Here is a 23,451-nt window from a genome sequence, read left to right as displayed (position 1 = left end):
TGAGGATGAAGGTAAGGTTTTCTTCTACTGACTCTTCCATGAAGGTCTTGTTAGTGCAAGCATCGCTGCACAGTGGAGAAGTGCACCACCACTTCTGAGTCTGTTAAATCTTCCTGTAGGTTTTTGCAGTCACATGGGGGTTGTGTTTTGCCTTTCTGATCAGCATACAAAGTTATCTCCCAGAATTTTCTTGATCTTCCAAATCTAATCTCAACCTCCACAGTTCCCCTAAACTGCCATCTCTTAATTACATTTTGCACTGTGGAAACTGCAAGCTGAAAACACTTCGCTGTCTTCTTGTAGCCTTCCCCTGCATTGTGGACATTGATAACTTATATTTTCAGTCTTAAACAGCTGCTTAGAGGAACTCATGGTTGCTGAGTGTTTGCACAAGGTTTGAAGAGTGAGAGTATTTGTAAAGTTTGACAATGACAATTGTTGACATGCCTCAGGACTAACGAGCTGATTAAGATCTGAGACCTTGTAAAAAGAAACTGAGACTTTGTAACTCTTAAGGTGCCCAAACTTTTGCACCAGCCACGTTTTTTATTTTTGTTCAGTTTATGACCTAAAAAGTGACTGCATTGTTTGCTGAAAACATTGTTTTATGTTCCACATCCCAGAGAGGCTGTTTACATCTTTTCAATTTAAAAAAATCACCAAAACATGTTATTGTTAGGGGTTGCCCAAACCTTTCCATAAAACTGTGAGCTTGTTTTTTAAACAGCACGGATGTACTACATCTTTCATCAGCCACATCTTAACTCATCCTAGCAATTTAGGATTCCAGGGAATTGTTTTACAAAGGTCTCACTTTCGGAAATGAAGGGAAAATATTTGTTTTCTGCAGGTCGGAGTAAATGTTCCCATCCCTGTTCCACTGTCTATGTTCTCCTTTACTGGGTCAAGAGGATCTTTCAGAGGCGACATGAACTTCTACGGAAAACAAGTGTGTAATCAAACAATATCTTTTTGAAGAATGGCGTTCATCCCTCCAGTAGAGTTCAAGACACTTGTAGAATCAATGCCAAGGCTGAGGAACATCCCACAGCAAAACAAGGCTACCAGTTCCCCTCACTGCAGGGGTCAAGCATTCAGACCTGTACCAGTTTTTCCTTTAATTTGTCACCCATCTGTATATATTTTGGTATCAACTTTGTGTTCAGAGTGTCGTTTTGAATTTAGGGAATGGATCCTTTAAATGGGCTGTGACAGAATTCAAATAACCTTGACGTGTGAAAGAGAGCACTCACAAGCCATATATACATGCATCATAAGACATTTATAGTAAACACAAACATCTTGTATTCTACTACACACATAATTGACACTCTGTGTGAAGAGTACAAAGCAGAGGCAAACAATCCAGAGTGCGATGTACAATGTAGAGGCCACACGGAGGTCATGTGGTGTTTATATCTGGCAGACTGTTTGGGTTCGAGGGCAGCAAGGACTCAGGCGCCTGGGTGATGAAGGTTGCTGGGGAGAGCTCCTCTCTAATTCTGGAAAGTAGTCATCATTATGCAGCGTTAAAATGCAACTGTCTGATAAATCACATGTAGACACTCATGTTCTCACAGCCAATGCTTTTTCAGCTAAACACGGAATGTGGGACCAATAAATCTGCAGCAGCTTCATAATTGCAAGGATGAGGTACAACTTTTATGCTCATACATTCCTTTAGTGTCTTACCCGGCAGCATCACTGTCAATAAGGTTCTTCTTCTCAGAAGAGGCAGACAACACCAGATGTTGACTGGCGTTCCTATCAAGAAGATGCAGAGTTGCAGTTAAATACAGAACCTCGTAGTGAAAAGCCATGTTTTAACACACTGGTGTGTCTATTCACTCAGGCCTGCAGCCCGTCTTGGAGAGAGGTTACTCTGGGTCAACACAATGCGCATAGACTTGGATGATGCTAACTGACTCGCTTGGGTCGCCAAATGTTATGTATTCTGCTGGACTAGGTGCCAGACCGCTGTTAACATGAATATACATCTCTAGTCTGCCATACCTCCATACATCCAGATCCCCTGCACACTCCTTTCTGAAAATCATGTTACCAGCTGCTCTCTGACCACAAGTGTTCAAAGAACAAAATAAACTCCTAGGGCACGTGAAGAGGGGCCAATAGGCTGAAAGCAAATCGACGTGACCAGATGTTTGTTTCCAAGCACATGACTCTGTGGCTGGGCCTATTTTTACTATTGTGCCCAGACTCTTTCTTCATTCTTTTTAAGCAGCTGGATGGAAAAGAAAATTGGTTAAAGCCTAACTGATGTTTTATGGTATCCTCTTCTGCTGAGAAAATGGCTGTTTAAAACATTAAAAAGAGGGAGGAGTCACCAGAAGTTCAGCCTGAACTACTGCTTGGTGTCACTGCACTTTGTTCTTCAGAGTTAATTGATCCTGAAGTTTCGGTCCATTTTCAGGGATTACGAGTGGATTGTAATTGTATTATCTAAAATGAAGTTAATGAGTGATGAACAAACAACCAGAAATTCTTTACTAAGTCAAAAATAACACAATTAACTGGTTTTAGTACCTTGCCATTTGTCCGTTCATTTTAGCAAAGAGAAGCCTAAGCACTTGTTCCTTCTGCTCCCAAGTGAGATCTGAAATTTCAACTTTACTGCCTGGTCGGTGCGTCCTGCAAAACAGGTGGATGATATCAAAATTAGCCTGAATCACTACAGTTGTACATACACAGGCGGTATCAAGGTGAACCATGATTGATGTTATGGTTTGTTGACCACTGAATGAGTTGCAGGTGACCTGGCGCCAATACAAGAGGAATTAAAAATATCACAAAGACACACACAGTAGTACAAGTCATGGAAATGATGAGGAGAGGACCTACCACCTTGCAGCCGCCTCCATGTCTGAATAGACAGAGTTGGTACTGTGGGGGCTATTATGAAAGTTACGGATGGGTGGAAACTTAAGCCTTCCTGCTGTGGCCTCTCTTAGCCTCCAGCGATAAGCCTGTAGTGCCTCCTTTTTGTATTGCAGCCTGCTGGCCATGATCTTCTGCTTCACCTGAGCCAGCGCCTCATGGAAGAACTGCTCCAGCTCTGTGCGCTGCTCCACAATGGTGCTCGCTAGCTGCTTGATGTGCCCCAACTCCCTCTCCCGCATGGCAAGTACTTTCTGAAGCTTCTCCAACTCTACCTGGCTGGCCTGAGCCTGGGTGCTGACCAGGGTCTTCTCCTTCTCCTCCTCCTCTCGCTTAGATTCCCTAGCTTTTAGTGCTAGGGCCTGCTCCAGGGATGCTACCTTTGCTTTCAGTTTAAATACCTCCTCTTTTTGGGCCTCCATCTGAGCTGCATTCTTCTTTACCATCATCTCAAATGTGTTCTGGGTGAGTAGACAGAAGAGCAAAGCAGTAAAACGGTTGACACCAAGCTCACACTGGAAAATCCTTTCATTTTCATGCCAATATTAAGGTAGAACATAAACAGATATGTGCTTAAGTGTGTGCTGCTGAGTGATTGGCTAAAGCTTCAACAAGGCAGATTTACTCCCTTGACTTACTGTCATCATTAGAGTTAAGATTAATGCACCTAATATTTATTTGTCTTCTAGAACCAGTGCCAGAAACCTGCGAAGGAGAAGCCACTGAATTTGAACCCATGCATCAGTGGAAACTCGCCGCAACCACTGACCACTGAGAAGCTGGGTAGTAGTGAGAAGGGGAGGAGGGGGGTGGGGTGGGGGTTAGGAGCAGGACCACAAGCAAAATACACAGGGTCAGCACAAGTAAACAACACTAGGGGAAAAAACCACCTGAAATATACTGTATGTTCCTCATAACTGAAAGGATTGAAAATGACTATATGGAGATGAATGGTTTCTATCCAGGGACGGCCGGTGCCTAATAGTAACACTGCTGTTTGCTGTCCTATGGTTCAAACATACCTTGTCCAGTGCCAGGGAGGCATTTTCCTGAGCCAACGAGTCCGTCAATTTCTGCAGGTCCTCTGCCTCCTTTATGTGATATTTCAGTGTTTCATTGAGACGGACGTTCTCCTTGAACACAGAGCGCGAGGCATCGTCCAGCTGCCTGAATAGTTGTCAGTACAAACAAGTGAACCACAAAGAAATTTGTCTGCAATTATGATTTTTTTTAAGACTGTCTATTATTCAAGTCAGTAAAGGCTTTGAGAAGATGAGCGGAGATTTGGATCTTGGACCATGTAAAGCATATCATGCATTTTTACTCTCAGTATCTTGGTTCTGATACATAAAATTTAATTATCAGTGTACTTTGGTTTTTAAGACAAGTCGAGTCTGTTCAAAATTAAATCAATTACTGACTCTAAGACCAAACCGGCAGGACCACACCAGAATCAATGTTGATGTTTTAAGAGCTGTAAAAAAAACAAACTAAACATGGCAGCAGCGAAATATACAGAACATCCTACGGCCTCAAAAGTAATAAACTATGGTCTTCCGCACACGCCATACACTCTCCTCCCTTCAAGATGTTCTGGGATGGATGAGGATGTGATCGTTGGCTTAGGTGACATACACCATCATGAACATGACGAATCAGTGCGGTCAAGAGAATAACGTTAGTTCTAATTATATATAGTTACATACATCTATACTTATATGACTAAATTATTTTTTCTTTGTGTTCCGACTACGTGAAGGTGCAGTTTAAAGAATAAAATTAGACTGTAAATTGACAGTGGAAACACACTCACACAATGGCTTCATTGTGGGCCTTCTCCACCACCAGGGCTATCGTTTGCTCAGCTTCCCTCTCCAGGCGAGCCTGCAGGGACATTTACACTTACTGTACTGTTCCACCTGGGACAATATCAGCTGCTAGTGTTTTCACCAACATCTTCCCTAATCTGTTCACGAAAAGGGGGGCAGATCTCCACAACTATCTATCTACTACTTATATCAGTGATTTCACCACATTACTAGTCATTATCATCCATATTGATCAGAGAAGGAACATTTTAGGTGACTCTTGAAGAATTGCAGATACCTTTTCTTTGAAGAATTTGTACTCCATTTTGTTTAGGGTTTCCCTGTGCTCCTTGTCAGCAATATCCATGCTTTCTCTAATCTACAAAATAGAAAAGTAATGGTTATTGGTACCATTTACACAACCTGACAAAACAACATAACCATTCTTAATTGGAAACATTTCATCCTGTGTTTTTTCCCTCACATCACTGAGCTCCTGCTCCATCTGAGCTTTCCTCTTCTGAAAGTCTTTAATTTTCTTCATTCCATCCTGTATCATGTTAAAATCACTGGATTTCTTTCTGAACAGTTCCTTCATCTCATTGATTTCGAGTGTGTAATCTTCAACCTGTTGAAACAGATCATATAATTAGACGCACAAAATGTAACATTCCACACATTAAATGCATGCTGACACTGAAAAAAAGGCATCCACCCATTTACATACAAGAGTAAGTTGCCCCAAAATTCCCATAACTGAGATCAGCTTGTCTCTGTTAGGGAAGAAGATTTTTGTCCCAAAGTTCACTCAGGCCATGTGTCTTTTGCTAGCCAACTTAAGCACAGATCAGTCAGTCTAAATACCTCAAGATGCTACTGTGGAAAAGCCAGTCTGAGCAAAGATGTGACAAAGCGACCAAAGTCACGAGAGACTAGCAAAACATGCACCCACAAACTTGTACATGATGACTAAATGAGGGGTTATCAACCATCAGATTACAACTTTAGGCCTAATTGTTATTCTTCAGATATCTTCAAAATATCCACCAGTGTAAAGTTAAAAGGGAATTGTGTTGCATGCGTCTGACTTTTCCCTCATGCTGTGCAGTAATTCCAGTTGGTAAAATCTTTATGGAATAATTATTTGGATGACTGAGTTTATCAGCACTTGAAGTTTCATCCTGTCTAAATCCTTAGACATAAACCAGGCATTCATGAGTGCCTTTGATGGGGTAGTTTCCATTAGCTAAGTCCATTTTCAAGATGAGCCATTTTATCACCTCGCAATGAGAAGAATGATGTAAGCCGCATGTCTTAAAGTCACATCTTTTGAGTCAACCACATGACAATATTTTTTTCCCCGTTACCGGACATATGTGACATACATGTCTAAAATAGAGATGTTTCATGTTGGTCTAGACCATGCCTCGTTTTTCTCCCTCAGAAGCTTATTGGACTCCATTTTACCAGCATGAAGTAAGAGATGGAAGATGAGAAACAGCTGCTAGCAAAAGAAGGAAAAGGGTTTTGTGCTTTTTTGTCAAGTAAAGCCACTTGAATTTTGTCATTTCAGTTTCATAGCTGGATCATAGCTATAAGCATCAGAGGTCAGTGAGAATAATAAGGATTCAACATAAGTTCCTTTGGTGTATGTTATGTAAGTAAAGTTGGTATTTTGGAGTTGAGATGTGTATGACATACGAGGTATGGTTAACAAGACCAGCAGTATGAATGCCTATTCCTTACCCAAGCACTTTCAAATTATGCTTTTTCCCACTGACAAAGTTTAAAATAACATTAGACCGTGTTACCCGGAATGTGAGGGTTTGTTGTTCTGTTTTATGGTGGCTTTGTTTGGTTGTTGTTTTCTTACATAATAAATATAATTACACAGAGGACAGCTGTTTAGACACAGTGCAGCACATTTTTGAGATGCTAAGTTACATGTTAAAAGTTGCGCACTGTAAATCACAGCAACATTCTGCTATGAAGAAACTCAACATGCTAGCTTGTACAAATTTTGTGGGAAACACAAAAGCTCGAGTTGCATTTTTCTTGTGGCTGTTTGTTTTTTTTGTTTTTTTTAAAGAACTCACCAGTTTGTTTCGCTCTTCACGTGCAAGCACCTCTCGACTCTTGAGGGTTTCTTGCAGCTTATTGATCTGTTAAAAATAGATGAACAGCGTGTTAAAACAATCTTATTTAATTGAATCTAATTCACACTTACAGCCTAACTTTACTTTCCGACCTTCTCCTCTTTCGCCGCATCTCGTTTCTGCAAAAAACCAGTTACGTCGATGCTGTCCTTCTCCGCGCGGTACAGTTGGTTAGTGAGCTCCTCGTTGGCGCGTGCTAACTTGCGGCAGGCCTCACGGTACTGCGCGAGGGACTGGTCGGTGACCTGTAACCTAAGCTCCCACAGGGCAGCGTTGGCCTTTGCTTTCTCGATATCCGACTCTTTGTCCGCTTTCGACTCCTGTTTGCCCTCTTTCTTTCCTTTCCTGTAGCAAAACAGAAAGTTTTAACGTCAATGTAGCTAATAAAATGAGTAAGTTAGCGTTACGCACTCAACTTACCCGGCTTTTGCCCTCTTCACTTTGGCGACTTTCTTCTTCGGCATCACTGCGAGCTACTCAACGGCTAAAATACTAAAGGTAACAACAATGTGCTACTATGAAGAGAAGAAGTTGTACGGTAGGTTAATTACCCTGGGGGGTTTACCGTTAACGGTAACGGCAGCAAGCTGCTGTGTCACCTGCTGTGACTGTTTGCTGTTGTTGTTGTCACGGAGACGCTGTAACCGAGGAAACGGTCAAATTTCTCTGCTACAGGCCCGTTTGCAACGTATGGTAACGTTAGGTCCAGTACATAGACTGTAAATAACATAATAATACCAATATATTAATTTATATACAGTCTATGGTCTAGTACATTTGATATATTAGCCTAATGCAGGTCTGTTGGCAAGGTATTGTTTGAAAATCTGGTGTGGAATATTAAAGTTTTATGTCTGAAATCCATTTTTGAATCCATTTTTCAACTAAAGAGATGTAGGAGTATTCAGGTCCAAAAGCAGCTATACCACAATGTAAAAATACTCAATACAGAAACAAGTAAAAGTCCTCAATAATCAGCCAAATATAGGCTTCTAGTTTTATTCTGTTTTAGGGTTTTACTATGTTTAACACTTTTATTCTTTTATTGCTGTGTTTTTATGTGATTCTATGTGAAACACTTTGTAACTTTGAGTGAATGCTATTAAGTGCTATATAAATAAAAAACAGTTATAATAATAATAATAATTATTATTATTATTGTAAAGCATTAAATGTAAAAGTACTTATAGCTTTAAATTATTATATATTATGTTATTGTATTATTACAGATGAATTGAGGTGTAAGCGGCATTTGGATCTTGCAGCTGGTTGTGGAAGTAGAGCCAATTTAAACAACTTTTTGAGTAGTTTAATTCAGATTCAGACAACTATATTTATCCCAGAAGGGCAATTCAGTTTCACAGCCTACCCAGTTCACATAAATAAAATAAATACAACTGTCAGGGTAGGTGAGTGGAGCACGTGGACCCAAATGCAGAGACGGTAGGCAGGGACAATTCGATGCAGATATTTATTAATGAAAAAAGCAAAAAGTCATCGGAACAAACCAGAACGCAGGAGACACAGGAACCTCAAACCAAAAGCAGAACAGAAGCAGACAACTTGACAAAGACCGAACTGAAAACTGGACTATAAATACACAGGGAGTGATTGCAAATGAAACACAGGTGAGGGAAACGAGACACAGGTGAGACACATGAAATAATCAAACACAGGAAGTAAAGTGACCAGACACAAGGAGGAAATATTACAAACCAAAAACCAAAACCAGGAAACAAAAGCAACACAAATGAAAGAGCCCCCCAAAAAGTCCAACTAAAAACAGAAAAAGTCTGAGGGCATCAGAAGGATAACAAAAACCAAGGAAGTCAAAAGAACAAAAACACAAAGAGTCCAAAAAACAGAGAAAGTCCTGGTAGGACATGACAACAACTAGCAGCAGCATTCAAACATAAACATCAACATCAACATGTCAGTGACAACAGGTCAATCCAATGCATTACATTTTATTAGAAATGCACCCATACCGATGCTGATATTGGATATCAGTCCAATACTGACTCAAATAGCTGGATCAGGTATTGGTGACATTGCACCGATCTGGTATCAGATACCATTATTTTAATAAATAACAATTCAGTAAATCTATGTCTATGTATTTATTTGTTACATTTTGTTTTATAAAGTTAGGAAAGCAATATTTAAGTCAAGCCTGATTATGCCTTACACATAAAAGAATGATCCAAGTCTCTTCCACACAGTGAGGCATACAGCTTATTAATTAAACACTGGTATTGGATCGGTACTCGGTATCGGCCCAAAGCCCAGGTTTCGGGATCAGTATCAGGACTGAAAAAGTCAGATCAGTGCATCCCTATATTTTATAAGTCAATTACATGTTTTGTATGTAAAGTAGTAAAGTAGTAACTATAACTGACTAATCTATGTAGTGGAGTAAAAAGTATATTTGATATTTCACTCTGTAGTGAAGTAAAGTAAAAGTACCATGAGATGGAAAAACTCAAGGTCAAAATTGTAGTATATTACTTGAGTAAATGCACTTAGTTACTCTACACCACTGGCATTACCTGGGAGATTTGACTTTCAGTCAACTAATGAGACATTATCAGTTAAACATGTCAGCTTCCTTCTCAAAGCCCTCTTTATCACAGCGCCATTCATTTCAGTACTGGTGATAGCTGCTGTATAGGCTACTAGTGAATGAACCAAAAATAGGTGTTAGTCATGGAAGTGACATATTTAAAGGAGAGGATGACTGCACTAGCTCCAAAAAATGTATTGTATCACAAATGTTTCAAAGCAAGTTTAACACACATAGAAATATAATCATATGACCTGGTGCAATTACCTTCTTAACAGCAGACAGATTTTCATAGTTCACTGTAACAAATTGCTGTAAAAATAAAGCCAAATTCCAAAAGTAAGGTACTGTTCTTTCTGTATATGGTAAAATACTGTAAATTCTGATGCTCTTTGAAACCAAAACCAAGAACGGACATTAACAGTAGGCTACTGTAAGATTTGACGTAAAATACAGTATTTTCGTTTTCACCACCGCAGTAGTGGAGTGACAGAGGCCACATGCAACCATCAACATCATATAATCACCATTCATCCTCCGTTGTGGAATCAAACCAAAAGGTCAGTAACATCATACTCAGAAAATAGAATTACGTTTGTGCATTTGGTTACCCAATTAGTGACTACGTTTAATTTTTTCTAACATTAAACTGGTATAATCCTAGCAAGCACCTGACAGGCACAAGAGAGCATTTTCAGGTAGTTTATCTTCAGTTGGAAGTTTAAATTACTGGTATTTATTATTTTCACTGCTGTTTGCAAGTCTAGTTTAAAGATTATTTTAGGATGGCTGTTTTCTCTTGAACTACTCATCAGTGAATACTAACATTAGTCCGGTCTGATCTATACCTACACCTTGTTTATCCCACTTGTATTCCATAATTAATAATAGCCTACTATCTAAAGCACATAACGATTGAAGTTTATTCAAATATGTAGCAAAGTTGATTAAGATATGTTTGCTGCTGAGCCCCAAAAGATGGAGAGGTTATATTGGTTATCTTAGCTCAACCCAAGTGTGTTTCTAAGCTGTAGCTAGGTTGCAAATATACTGTTGATGCCAAGCTGTACTAAAACCTGGGACATAATAGGTGATTTGTTACATGTTGGAACCATAGACTGTATGGTTGGAACAGAGGAGAACAGGGGCCAGTGGGGGAAAGTAATGCCTAAGAAGACAAACAAGCTCTCAGTGAATCCTCATCACCTCTCTTCTGAAGAACTTGACATCACTTCATTAAGGTAAGTTGGTGTCCTCGTTTAAAATGTTTCTCTCTCCCTTTCAATTGTTTCATTTCTCTTTCTCTCACAATTTTCATTCTTGTTTCTTTCTCACTCAGTGAGAGTGAGAGTGAGTGCCAATTATAATAGAGGACATTTGAAGGCATTACAAATTTTGTTATCCTGCAGTCTGTTTATTCGTGCTTTTATATTTTTAAACAGTAGTTTGCTTGCAGCTCAGGATATTAAAATTAATAATTTACGTTGACCCCCTTTGAAAGGGTATGGGAATTATTTTTTCAGACATACTTGAATGTACTTGGCATATTTGAAAGCTTTTGAATAAATGTTCAGTTCCATAAAGTTGTCACTTGTCTCATCCTCTTTTGTGCCAGATGTTAAGGGTTACACATTTTAAATGTATAACTGAGCTGATCTCATTACTAGACCATTAAGATTGAAGACACATTGTTATTTACAGTATATGTCTGTAATTTACAGTTGTTTTTACTAATATGAATAAGATCAAACTTTTCAGTTGTTTACTGTAACATTTACAGTAAGAAACTGTTTATAGATTACAATAGCAACACTGTAAAAATACAATATATTACTGCAGGCCAAGCTGCAGTATCAAACCGTAAACCTCACATTCTACAGCAGAATACTGTAATACGTTTTACAGCACTTAATTGTTAAAGTAAATTACGGTAGTGAAACTGTAAAAAAATACTGTACTGTAATTTTACAGGGAAATTTGTTACAGTGTTTGAAAAGTTATTACTAATGACATTAATGAAGCATTCACAATACCAGGACCTTGAAACAGAAGCATCTAAATGGAATTCAGCCAACAGTGATTTTATTGTTTAAATCAAAAAACGCCTATTAGTCACATCATGGCTCCACACACACCTCCTCAGAGGGAGAGATGAATGAATTAGGCCTAAGCCACATTGTTTTGGAAATAAAAACAAAGTTGTTGCCCACTGATATCCAAACACACATCTCTTCCTGGCTCTCTCCATATTGCTCTGTTAGTAGCTACTACAACCCACAAATGTTGAAGTGCAGTTTTATACGACCAGTGTGGCTAGCTACTAGACCTAAATCACATTTGATTGGATGAACTTTTGTAAACGCCCCTGAGTACAGGATGAGTCATCACACATTTGAAACCATTTTACAGGAAGGAAAAAGACAGGGATTTGATGTAAAAATAGTCTGATACTGATTTTTTGACATATATATAGCAAGATATAAATGAACAAATAATACAGGGACATGGGATTAAAACCTGGAAAATGTATTTTTCATTTCATGGCGCCTTTAAAAGGTTCTTCTGAGTTCATCATCAAATTCACACATTTACAAAACATTACAAAAAAGTTGAAAAAAAATATATCAACATTTTGACAACAAGAGACATAACTTGAAAACTAAGCCTCTTAGAGTATGTCCCACCATTTTTTACAGTCTATGGTCCCAACAATGTTCTGTTTTACTCAGATACTATATATAGTATATTGCACATATACTCATCAATGGATCCTTTATAAAAAGTTAAACTGGACATCTCTATCTCATGAGAATAGCAACTCTTCCTCCTTTTCATTTATGAATCTTTGATCTAACACCTACATACAGTACTGTGCCAGCCTCCTGAAGTATTGCAGATTCAGTACAACCTACTTGTGTATATAATGTCAGAAAATGATGATTGATTGATGAACGTTATAATCTCCAAGAGCACAAGATGATGTTCAACCAAATCATTACATTTGTGAAGCAGGAACCAGCAAATATTAGACATTTTGTCTTGAAAAATGACTTAAACAATTAATTGATTATTAAAATTATTGGCAATTAATTTTCTCTCATTTGACTAATTGATAAATCAGGTAATTGTTTCCATACTATCTGGGTTTAGGACCACTGAGGGAAATCAGCCTTTAGTTGTTTTTCAGCATACAAATGCAATAACCACCAGAACACTGCTGGATTTTTGTTGGACAATTTGCCTCAATTATCAAAAAGTTACCAGCTCAGTGTGACCGTTTATGCTGATATCCTTTTCCTTATTAGCACTTATTTATCATCTTCTAGCCATTGCTTTTTTATCGTCTTGGTTTGTTTCATCATGTATTTCTTTGCGAAAGAGTGCCTGATTGGTGTGAGTTTCCCATGAATTCCTCAATCAATCAAGCGCTGTGGTGGGGTCATTAGATGTAGATATATGTTCTGCTCAACAGCCTCTGGACTGACACTGAATGGCTGTATTTGTCACTTGTCTTGTAATTACATCCTTCTCACGCAGGGCTCTATCAAACAGGATCTGTTTGCACATGATCTCCTCCCACATGATGACATGAGATACATTTGGCTCTTGTCAGCAGTATTGTCCATGTTGTCCTGAAAAGAACTATCTGTTACTCACTGCCATCCCCACAGTTGTTTTTTGCTGGAGTTATAGGAAAACCACTAAGATCAACGCAAAATGCAGTTGGCTTACATGTTCGAAGAAGCTCATCCAAAAGAAACAATGTAAAGTTAGCACAGGTCATAATTCAAACTCAAAACCACTGAATTCTCTCCATCATCTCGTTCAGCTTTTCTGCATGAGCCTGAGCGTGTCCACCGTAGATTATTCTTCAAACAAAAAAGTAGATATCGCAAAAGTGTTGGGTGTAGCTACTGTAAACTGAATCATATAGGGTCGCTTTCTGCTCTGGCATCATGAACAGAGTTTTAAGACTAAATTTAAAGGTAATTACTATGACAGTGAGGAGAGAAAACTGAAATAACCCTGAGCTTTTCAAAGCTGTCATTATCATTGGAATTGTAATGACAAGGTTTGGGTCTCTTCAATGGACTTTTTGGGGTAGGACACCCACAAACATGGCATTCCTGAGGTTAACATCGCAGCATATTAATGATATATTGCACAGTGTAGATTACAAAGCTGGGGTCCCTTCTCATGCTTTACGGTTTCAGTTAACTTGAAAGAAAATACCAAATCTTGTATTGAGACTACCTCTCCTTTAAAACATTGTGTTTGTAATATGCTGTGTCATGTCATAGATAGGCACCTCACACACTGTAAGTACAGTAGCAGTTACAAGACGTCCCAACACGATTTAGCAACCTGTTTTAGATTTTCCAATAGTTTATTGTATGTAATTTTATATTTCAAAATTTTCTGTTGTAAAATCTACATTCATGTGGAATTTTAATAGGGAAGTCCCTATTTCAACAAAATGTAGGTGTGTTGACAACTAAGACATAGTGTGATTCATTGCAGGTGGATCAAGATGGATTAACGTTGTCCAGGATGTGTCTGAACGTTTCCAGCAAGCAAATATCTTACGATCTTATCTTAAGATTGAACAAACACACTGTTCTATAAAACTATTCTTACCTACACATTTTAACTCAGATTTTATCTATCACATTATCACACTGTTAACATGCAACCAAAGACATCTATGGGCACAAGTCAGCGAGAGGTCCTGCACATGTACGCTTTGATAGGGGCGAACGACCATTCTGGTGAGCCACAGGATTGAAAAAAGTAGCCACAGTATTTAGAAAAAAGGAAGGAGGAAAGAAAGTCCAATATTTTTAGTCCAAATTACAGTGTTGGAACAGTGCTTTGCACAGTTGAGTGTCCTGGGAGGGGAATGGCATGATGGGTGAACACTGGTGCCAAGCCCCACCCTCCCCACATTGTCCTCTCCGTGGACTTCCTGCACTCATCTGCCCATCTGCAGGACCTCTGCCCTTCCCTTACCCTCGTGGCTAGGCTGGCCGACAGTTCGGTTTCTGCCTCAGTTACCCGCTGCATGAGGTGAAACGGTATAAGCACATGTTAGGTCAGGATTGGGACAGGGTCAGTTCCCTAGGGATGCTTCAGCTGCCAGACTACCAGCGCCTCTTGTTTCAGATCTCTGTCCTCATCCTGTTGATACAAAGTGGGTGAAAAATATCACAGCCCGGTACAAATCTCAGTTCAAGTGAGGTCTCTGAGTTGCTCTGCCTCTGTGCCCATCCTGCACTAAAACTAGTGATCCTGAACATTTCTTGAGAAAGCATTAGCTGATATGCTACAGCATGTAGTATGATACCATGCCAGCCACCCACCTAAATTGGAGAAACAGCCACTCATGCTTTTCATGCATTCTCTTGTGAAACTTGCCTTGCTGCCCAAATATTTTTCCCTTGGAAAACCTGTGGTTAACACAAGGATGAGTGGGAGTGAGATGATTGCTAACATTCTTTTAACTTTTATGCCAGCTGGAGTGCAGGTCGCATTTGCATATTTTAAGGTCGGTGAAACTGCTGCAGATTTAATGTGGTGATTATTGCAGGATCATGAAAGGGAGGCTGCAGAGGATTTTTTTTTTAATAAACATGCATGATTCATTCCAACCACTGAACATGATTTAGCTGAGGTTGTAATACATAATAAAACAAAACCAAAATCCATTCTACCTGCAATAATGAGCCACTTTTTAAAGTTGAAATATAGTACTTTTGGTGTTTTGTCTTGATGACATGCTGTTTAATGCCATCCATGCAAAGCCCCAAAGTGTTTCAATAAATCAAAACTTACTTACATTTTTGTAAAGTTTTATTCCAAAATGAATGTGAGCATTAGAAAATTGTAATATTTAAGCTGCTTCAAAACTGTAGTAGGCTAATTTATTTCATAATTTATGTGCCTTTATAACATCCAAATAGAAACTTGAATCACTCCTAATTTAGACAGAAGCCCAAATTTGAGCACATAAGTTGTGAAAGTCCAAAAAGTTTCTTGGTGAAGAAATTTCTAGGGCAAGTTTCTACGCAAGTCCTAAATATACTCATAAAATGTATTTCAAGACCATTTGAGTTTTTTTCAGAGTGAGACATTCATTTTGACTCCTTCATTAACCCCATTCTCCTCTCCCAGGAGAGTTTTGGCTTCAGAATATCCAGTAAAGATGAGGAGGGGAAAAACATAGCCAAAAATAATTATCCTCCTCCTCCTTAAAAAAAGAAGAGGGAAATGCTGTTGGTAGGCAGGTAGTCTCCAGCCCAGCTCCCAGGAGGGGGGGACTCCTGATGGAGTTGGGATGGACCGCTACGGGATTGGTGGATGGCTGCTCTCCGTGTGGCCCCATGCCAAGCCCTTATGTCTTTATATACTGTAAACAGATGACCGGACAGTCCTGAGAGTGCATCGCATCCACTCTGCTTCTCTCCATCTTCACTGCTCTCTCTTCAGGGCCCAGGTCAATCTGTGAGAAGGCTGCGCTTTACTCCAGCATCCACCAGGGCTTCTTCTCCTCCTCAGCTCTTCCTTTTTTTTTTTAAATACTCTTGTTGTTTCTTCTCTCCGGTGGTGTGAAAACAATGGCCACGCCGAGCCCGTTTCTCACACTTTTCGTGTGGCTCCTGGCTGGGAGCCTCTTAGCGGAGGCGACTTACTACCGGCACCACCGCCTTTTCCACCACCTCTACCGATACCGGGAGCATTCCGCCAACACGGAAAACCTCCTCCCTGAGGTCTCCAACCCGGTGGCCGAAGTCTCACAGCCGAGCCACCCCGATATTCCCGAGGTCTTCCACCCGGCGCCTGAAGTCATCCACCATATGCCAGAGGCTTTCCAACCGGTGCCCGAAGTCATGCATCCTGCACCTGAGCCTTACCATCCACCTGAGGCTTTTCAGACCGTATCTGAAGCCTCCTCCCCCGTCAACATGAGCCGGGTTTTCTATGGGATCATGTTTGACGCTGGGAGCACAGGCACCAGGATCCACATCTACAAGTTCATCCAAAAAGACCCTGGTAAGTGCTCCAGTCTCTGTCTCTCTCTCTCTGTCTGCCTCTAAAGCAATAGTAGGGCTTTGTCCATGCTGCAGGCTCCTACTGTCTGCTTACTGTTAGGTCATTCAGTGTGTGGTGTAAGTAAGGACAAACATGAACCGGCAGAGAGCATGGGCAATACAGCTTCTAAAAGTAGCCTAGCTGAGGTGGATTTTTAATTTGGCTGTCTGACTCAACTGTGTAGGAAGCAGACCTCTAAAACTGTATCTGGATGTAGGTGATGTGCTGCAGTCTAAATATCACAAGTTGTAAAAGAAAAGCTATGAAATTAAATTAATAGACGCTTCTTTATATACTGAAATATCACAGTTAGCTCTGTATTTTATGATCCGTTCACTGATGCTGACTTTTTCTTTTTTTTTTTTTTTAGTTGAGCTGCCAGTTCTGGACAATGAAATGTACCATGCAGTGAAGCCTGGACTGTCTGCCTATAAAGACAACCCTGAGGAGGTATGTGTGCCTGTTTGCACCATCTTGTATTATTAATTATCAGGTATATTAGGGAGTTGTCACTGTCTGCAAACCCGCCAAACCACTGGGATTTTCTTTGGGTTGGGTTCATGTGATGTAAACACAGTGTAATTACAAAAATGCCTCCTATTGATGCTGTCACTGTTGTCAACTTTGTCCGCTGTATTTACCTACATTTGACTTAAACAAGACTTTGATCACTGAACACATTTCTTAATTTGGTTATTAAGTATCTGTCTTTCTTTCTGTTCTCTGACTGGTCATAATCATTAACAATGCTGCTTGTACTATAACTGATTGCCATCTCTTTCTGCAGGGTGGCAACACCATCCGACAGTTGCTGAAGATTGCTAAGAAGACAGTACCAGAGGAGGAGTGGAAGAGGACCCCAGTGGTCCTGAAGGCCACGGCGGGTCTGCGTCTGCTGCCTGAAGACAAGGCAAATGCTCTTCTGAAGGAGGTGAGGCGCGTTTTCTTTCTGCCCTCAGACAGTTTGGCACAAACACCACCCGTCCCGCCAAGGAGCGGGATGAGAAACCACTAAGTGCTTACAAGTGTCACTGAAAAAAAAAGGGAGCAAGTCTGCCCATTTGGTGGCTATCATGTTGCAAAAAACAGCTGTTGTGGGGTTGTGTGGAGTAACCATATTTGTCATTTGAAGTATTAAATCTGGGCTACTGTTCCAGCCATGCTTGTGGTTGAGCTATCTGTCACTCTAACAGAAAAGACACAGTTTGTCTTCCGGAGACTATATCCCAACAACAGTAGATTACTTGGCTGTGTAGTGTATTATAACAGTATTGTTTTAACACATAGCTAGTAAATAATCATATTGAAATGATGGTACATGTAATCCACAGGTGCGAGAGGTATTTGCTGAATCCCCCTTCTTTGTGCCAAACAGCAGTGTTACCATAATGAATGGAACAAATGAAGGTAGGTAATGTTTTGGTGATTTTTGAGGGATTGTCTAACCAGGTGCTTTAATTACCTCATTCACTGAGGATGTATCAAACTATACTGCTCTCGTAATTCTTTTTACAAGAGGTCTGTTAGTACAAATAAATACGCCAGCGTGAGTTGCTGCCCCACGCCCAATAATTTAGTGCGATCCTCCACATCACTCATTAAGACACCCTCACTATGTTACGTTTCATCATACAGTTCATTATCCTCACTTTATGAGTGCAATAACTTGACATCTGAGACACTTGTAATTACCTGGGCTGGTCTGCAATCCTACATGTGAGACTAACTTTAATATCAGCCTAATGAAAGAGTTATCTCTGCTACTTTTTCAACACATTTAAATGGGAAAATATAGCAGTGTTTCATATGTCTGTTGTAATCACTTCTCAGGGTTTTACTAATGCAGACATTTTCACTCATGTGCTGTTTTAGGAGTCCTTGCCTGGGTCACAGTGAACTTCCTCACAGGTAAGACATTGCTTGTGTTTTGCTATGGTGGTGTTAGTGGTCAGGAGGCTCATATCTGAGGCTCCAGTGTATACAGAAGCCCGGCAGTGAAAGACTCTTGTCTGCTGTCTGAGGTTATGAGCTTGAATCACTGGCCCCAAACAGGTTGCAAAAACAAGTGATATTTCCTCACGTTTTTCACACAGCTAAGATGCTATCAAGTTTATTTTAAAGAACAACCTTTAAGCTTCAAACCAAAAAGGTTTTTTCCCTCTTTGTGGGCATGATCTGTAAGCATGAATCATTTCTGACACTAGTGGTTGTAAAGGTAATACATTCTGAATAAAGTTGCAGTTAAACATGTTGACTGCTTATGGATTGCACTTTATTATACATGATCTACATTCAATTTAATGTCTGCTTGTTTGTCATTTTATAGGTCACTTGTATTCCAACACAAGGAAGACAGTGGGGATCCTGGATTTGGGTGGAGGATCTACACAGATCACATTTCTTCCCAAGTCAAAGGTGAATAAAAGTCTTTTTAAATAAGTCTTTTTAAAAATGTTGTTAACCAAAAATACACCACTAAACACCTGTTGTTTATCCAACAGAAAACAGTTCAGTCTGCTCCCCCGAGTTACATCGCCAATTTCAACCTGTTCAACAACACATATCAACTCTACACACACAGGTAAATAACAGATTAAGAGGATGCTGTATTTGATTTTGCCCATGAAAACTCATAGTAATAAATGTGCTTTTTAAAACATAAGCCATCATCAAAATTTCACCATAAACCTGTGTCACCATCACATAGCTACCTTGGAAATGGACTGTATGCGGCTCGATTGGCAACTCTTGGAGCATTAGGAGCCGATGGTACAGTATCTACAACTTTTTATCATGAAAATATTTCTTTAATCAATTTATTCAATGGAAGATGGCAAACTGTTTTCTTGTTTTTGTTTTCCTAGGTCTAGATTGGAAAATCTTTACTAGTTCTTGCCTCCCGAAAAAGTTCAGAGAAGATGTGACTTTTGGAGGAACCACCTACAAAGTTAGCGGGATTCCAGACGGTAAGATAAAAGCACTCTGAGGTTTTGATTGCCTCCCCACTGCCTTGGATCCAACAATCCCTGCATTCCTTTCTCAACTCTTGAACACAATAGAGTACAGTATAATACAGTCTCACATGAAAACATTTACCCGCTGAAGTTTCTGTAACCTTGGCGCCAAACGCATGTTTCGTCATCCGTACTCTCTGTCTTCCCTCTTGAACAATTATACTGCAGTCAACCTTGTATTTAAACGAAAAGAAAACTGTCAGTTAAACTTCACAAATAAGGCAGTCACTCCCATACCACAGTCAAGTAGCCAAAAGATGCTGGGCTTGTCCCTGAGTTGTTATTTTTTTTGTGTAACGAGTGGCTTGATCTGGACCGCTCACAATTATGTGGTAAAAATAGACAGGCCAACAGGGCCGCTTTAACTGCTGCTCTTGTCAGCACATGGTTTTGCCGGCACATCTTAGCCAACCATACCCATGGCACTGTGTGAAACTTGTCCTTCTGGGCTTCCCTTGTATATTATCTGTTAACCCCCCCCCCCGCGCCCCCCCACCCGACCCCAAGCTTCAACCCCTGGCTGACCTCAAACAGAGCCTCCAAGCTCTCCTTGATTACATTCCATCCATTGCTGCTTCCACGCACCTCATTGTTTACTCATTTGTACACTCAGTTCATTCAGTACATTCATCCAGTATTTATTAAATAATTATTTGACAAAACTACATTCACTATCTCTCTCTATGCAGGCTATGCAGGCTATAAGCTGTGCTACTATGAGGTGATGAAGGTCATCAAAGGAATAGTCCTTCAGCCTTACGAAGTGAAAGGCAGCAGTGTTTTCTACGCTTTCTCCTACTACTTCGACAGAGCTGTGGAGTCTGGTCTCATTGGTGAGTGGGCACAGACACACAAAGAGTCACCTTCCAGTGCCATTATCTTTCATGCTTATCATCATCTTACCCACAAAATAGGTATTCATATTGCCATGTTTGTTTTTTCTTCACAGATGGCAGCCGGGGTGGTGCAATTGAAGTCAGGGATTTTAAGAAGAGAGCCAAAGAAGGTAAGAGTTACATGTTATCTTCTCTAGGGTTGGATAAACTTGTGTACGAAACCAACAATCTTACAAGTTATATATATCAGTCTTCTAACCGCCAAATCTTAGAAAAACAGTCTGTGCTCTAAACAGCACAAGTACTAAACTTTGTGTGTGCCCAAACACTTGGCACAATTGTGTTCAATTGGCACGGCGTATCCTGTCAGACAGAATTTATTGTTACAATAAAATGTAACAGATTATTTGCTAAAAAGTTTTATGGAGACAGATTGTAACAAAAATATAGTTTATTTTATAGTAAAAAATATGTTAACATCACTATAAAATTTCTAGTATGTGTAACTGATACACACAATGCTTATCAGTTCTTTGTGTATGGCTAACATAGAACCAGATTTATAGCGAGTCAGTGTGTTATATAAGGCTCTTTGTGTTGTGAGAACATTGTCATATGGTCTCGAGGAACAAGTCTGGCTCAGGCTGGGCTGGCAGCTGAGCAGAGGATGTCTGTCTGGCCCCGGCAGAAGGGCACCTGACAGCCACAAACCACCTTGGGGTTGACACATACTGAAACACACATTGTGTAAAAGGCTGTTTAACACCGCCGCCCACCCACAGCCTTATGCTGACCCTCAGGCGTTCTTCTCACACCTCCCTGTTTATTCTACGAAACAAAACAGAAAGGTCATCTTTTAATCATGCAGCACAGGGGTTAGAAAAAGTGTTTTTTATCATAAATACATGGACTCTATCCTGTGATACAGCGAGGTGCCTTTGTCACATGCTTTTTGTCAGTTGTATGTGAAACTTGTGCTAATGTCATGTCTGGTTTTTTGTGTTTGCAGTGTGCAACAAAATGACCAAATACCGTGCTATCAGCCCCTTCCTCTGCATGGATATGACATATATCACTTGCCTGTTAAAGGAGGGCTTTGGCTTCAAGGACAGCACTGTGCTGCAGGTGAGCCAGTCAGAGCAAGGTTACTGTGGACAATGGATATGGGTGCATGATGAAACTTTTCTGCAAATATGTATTCTGTTTGTACAGCATTTCACAAGACTTAAACATGTTCTTTTGTTAAATCAAAATGACAGGAGAATTGTTTGCTTCTTTGTGGTTTTGATGGATATCCACCTTTCACTCTGTTCCACAGTTAGCCAAAAAGGTGAACAATGTGGAGACAAGCTGGGCCCTAGGTGCAACCTTCGACTACTTCAGAAACCTCAACATCCACTAAGGGCAGCTTGCTGTCGTTGCAGCCGGCACTGAGAGGGACAGTCTGTCACTGTGAGGCTTCCCTTCCTCCATCCACCCTCGATCAGCCTGTCCCCTCACAGACACACCCGGTCCCACCATGCCCCTCCTCTTTCCCTTAACCTCAGCACCCTGCCGAACACTCCGAGAACTGTTGAAAAAAAAGAAATCACTATATTTTTATAAGGCCAGCTATTTCTACTGTATGTCAAGCTCATGACTGGTGGGCTAACTTTTTTTTTTTGTAAAACGTTTACATTTTTGATTCCTTATGGGTGTCTGAGTGTCTTTATGGGTGTCTTTATGGGTGTCTGAAGTGGGTGTCTTCCTCACCTACATGTAAAGTGTGTAGGCAGTAGTTTAGAAACAATACAGCCAGTCCTGGTATTTTGGTGCTTACTGTGGTCCTGGTGTGCACTGTACACACAGTGGAATTTATTAAGAGATTGGTGCTGGAAGTACAACTATTTGTCTTTCTAAATGCTTGTTAATCAATCTTCTTGTTATTTTAGCAGTAAATTATTTTACAGGACCCTAATTCATTTCCCCCTAGCCTTAGACAAGTTAGACATAATTGGAAATAGAGCAGTTGACGACCATACAGCTTCTTTTCTTCAGTTTTTGCACATAACACTTTAATTGCAGATATTGTAGCTAAGACATGATCAGTTGCTTTGGTGTCGTCTACAGAGTTGTATATATTCATCAAGTAGTGTTGGATTCACCATGAATCAGAGAGTGCAGTGAAGAGATAGCTCTCACAGAGTGTGCTGTATAGCTGTCGCATGTATGATGTTAATGCCTCTGTTTTTAAAGTTCAGCCATTATTGTTTGTTTTGTCTAGATTGGAACAGTCCTTATCAAGCATGGTTAAATTGCAGGGCCCCCCAAATCTGAACCGTATATTAGACTAGCAATGGAAAAACCTTTCATCAAGGGTAGATAGTGTTAACAACATAATCTACAGCTTTTAAATACAGAAAAAAATGTTAACAGACATGTTAAAAAAAGTTTAAAACCTTCATTTGTAGGGATGTAGTTGGTTGCTCAAAAGCAATAATTATATTGAATTCTGTTTGTCATTTTTCTTGTGAACTGTACAAATATTTAAATAACTGAAAGTTTAATAGAGTAGAAAGTTTTAATATAGAGTATTTTAATTACCATTATCAACATTAACTTTCTGTGCATCTGCTTTCTGAGCTATGCCTTTGCAGTCTTTTCAGTATTCAACACGTTCCATAACTACTGCTGTATATACATATTGTAAACTTTTATAAGTGAGATCATTTGACAGGAACTGCTTTTACATTGCAAAACCTTTGTGCTGCACAATTGCTCAAAAATGCCTCTATGTTCATCAGTTGAATAACCTGATGACTGACAGTATGTAAATTTTTATTAAATCCAGTGAAATACTGTAAGTTTATACCATACATGTATGTTTTAATAAAACATGAAAAACTTTCACTGTGAATATTTCTATTTTTTTTTGTTCAAGAGTTCTTGTAATGAAATGTTACAAGGTGCACTAGTCTGCTCTAGTCTCTTATGTAGAAAATTAATTTCAGCTTTGAACTGAACATTAAATCATTTTATTAAACTGTGCAAACATTGGATTCATGACATTGTCTATGACTGTGTCGACATTTTCCACCATCTAAGAATGAA

At 39.8% G+C, this 23,451-nt stretch overlaps 2 protein-coding genes across 3 annotated transcripts; one reads left to right on the top strand and one right to left on the bottom strand.

The window, feature by feature from the left end:
- Window positions 1-1,263: 1,263 nt before the first annotated feature.
- Window positions 1,264-7,787, bottom strand: LOC121881559 (basal body-orientation factor 1-like). The gene is made up of 11 exons (XM_042389422.1): window positions 7,280-7,787; window positions 6,952-7,204; window positions 6,800-6,865; window positions 5,188-5,331; window positions 5,002-5,082; window positions 4,709-4,779; window positions 3,918-4,062; window positions 2,860-3,356; window positions 2,545-2,649; window positions 1,693-1,764; window positions 1,264-1,502 (listed from the first exon to the last, which is right to left on the bottom strand). The coding sequence occupies exons 1-11, from the start codon at window positions 7,321-7,323 to the stop codon at window positions 1,403-1,405; spliced, it is 1,578 nt and encodes a 525-aa protein (XP_042245356.1). The 5' UTR covers window positions 7,324-7,787; the 3' UTR covers window positions 1,264-1,402.
- Window positions 7,788-8,662: 875 nt separating this feature from the next.
- LOC121914018 (ectonucleoside triphosphate diphosphohydrolase 5-like) lies at window positions 8,663-23,250 on the top strand. 2 transcript variants are annotated; one of them, XM_042436954.1, is made up of 14 exons: window positions 8,663-9,982; window positions 10,540-16,472; window positions 16,882-16,961; window positions 17,299-17,442; window positions 17,843-17,918; window positions 18,384-18,419; window positions 18,838-18,926; window positions 19,013-19,092; window positions 19,219-19,280; window positions 19,376-19,477; window positions 20,215-20,358; window positions 20,475-20,531; window positions 21,371-21,486; window positions 21,680-23,250. In XM_042436954.1, exons 2-14 carry the CDS (start codon window positions 16,037-16,039, stop codon window positions 21,761-21,763), a joined length of 1,506 nt encoding a protein of 501 aa, XP_042292888.1. In that variant the 5' UTR covers window positions 8,663-9,982; window positions 10,540-16,036; the 3' UTR covers window positions 21,764-23,250. The 2 variants fall into 2 exon arrangements, with proteins under 2 accessions (XP_042292888.1, XP_042292889.1); XM_042436955.1 differs by having other exon boundaries at window positions 8,663-10,663; window positions 15,909-16,472.
- The last annotated feature ends 201 nt before the right edge of the window (window positions 23,251-23,451 follow it).

Source organism: Thunnus maccoyii, chromosome 16 (assembly GCF_910596095.1).
Source record: "Thunnus maccoyii chromosome 16, fThuMac1.1, whole genome shotgun sequence".
NCBI lineage: Eukaryota > Metazoa > Chordata > Actinopteri > Scombriformes > Scombridae > Thunnus > Thunnus maccoyii.
This window is presented reverse-complemented; position numbering and strand designations above follow the sequence as displayed.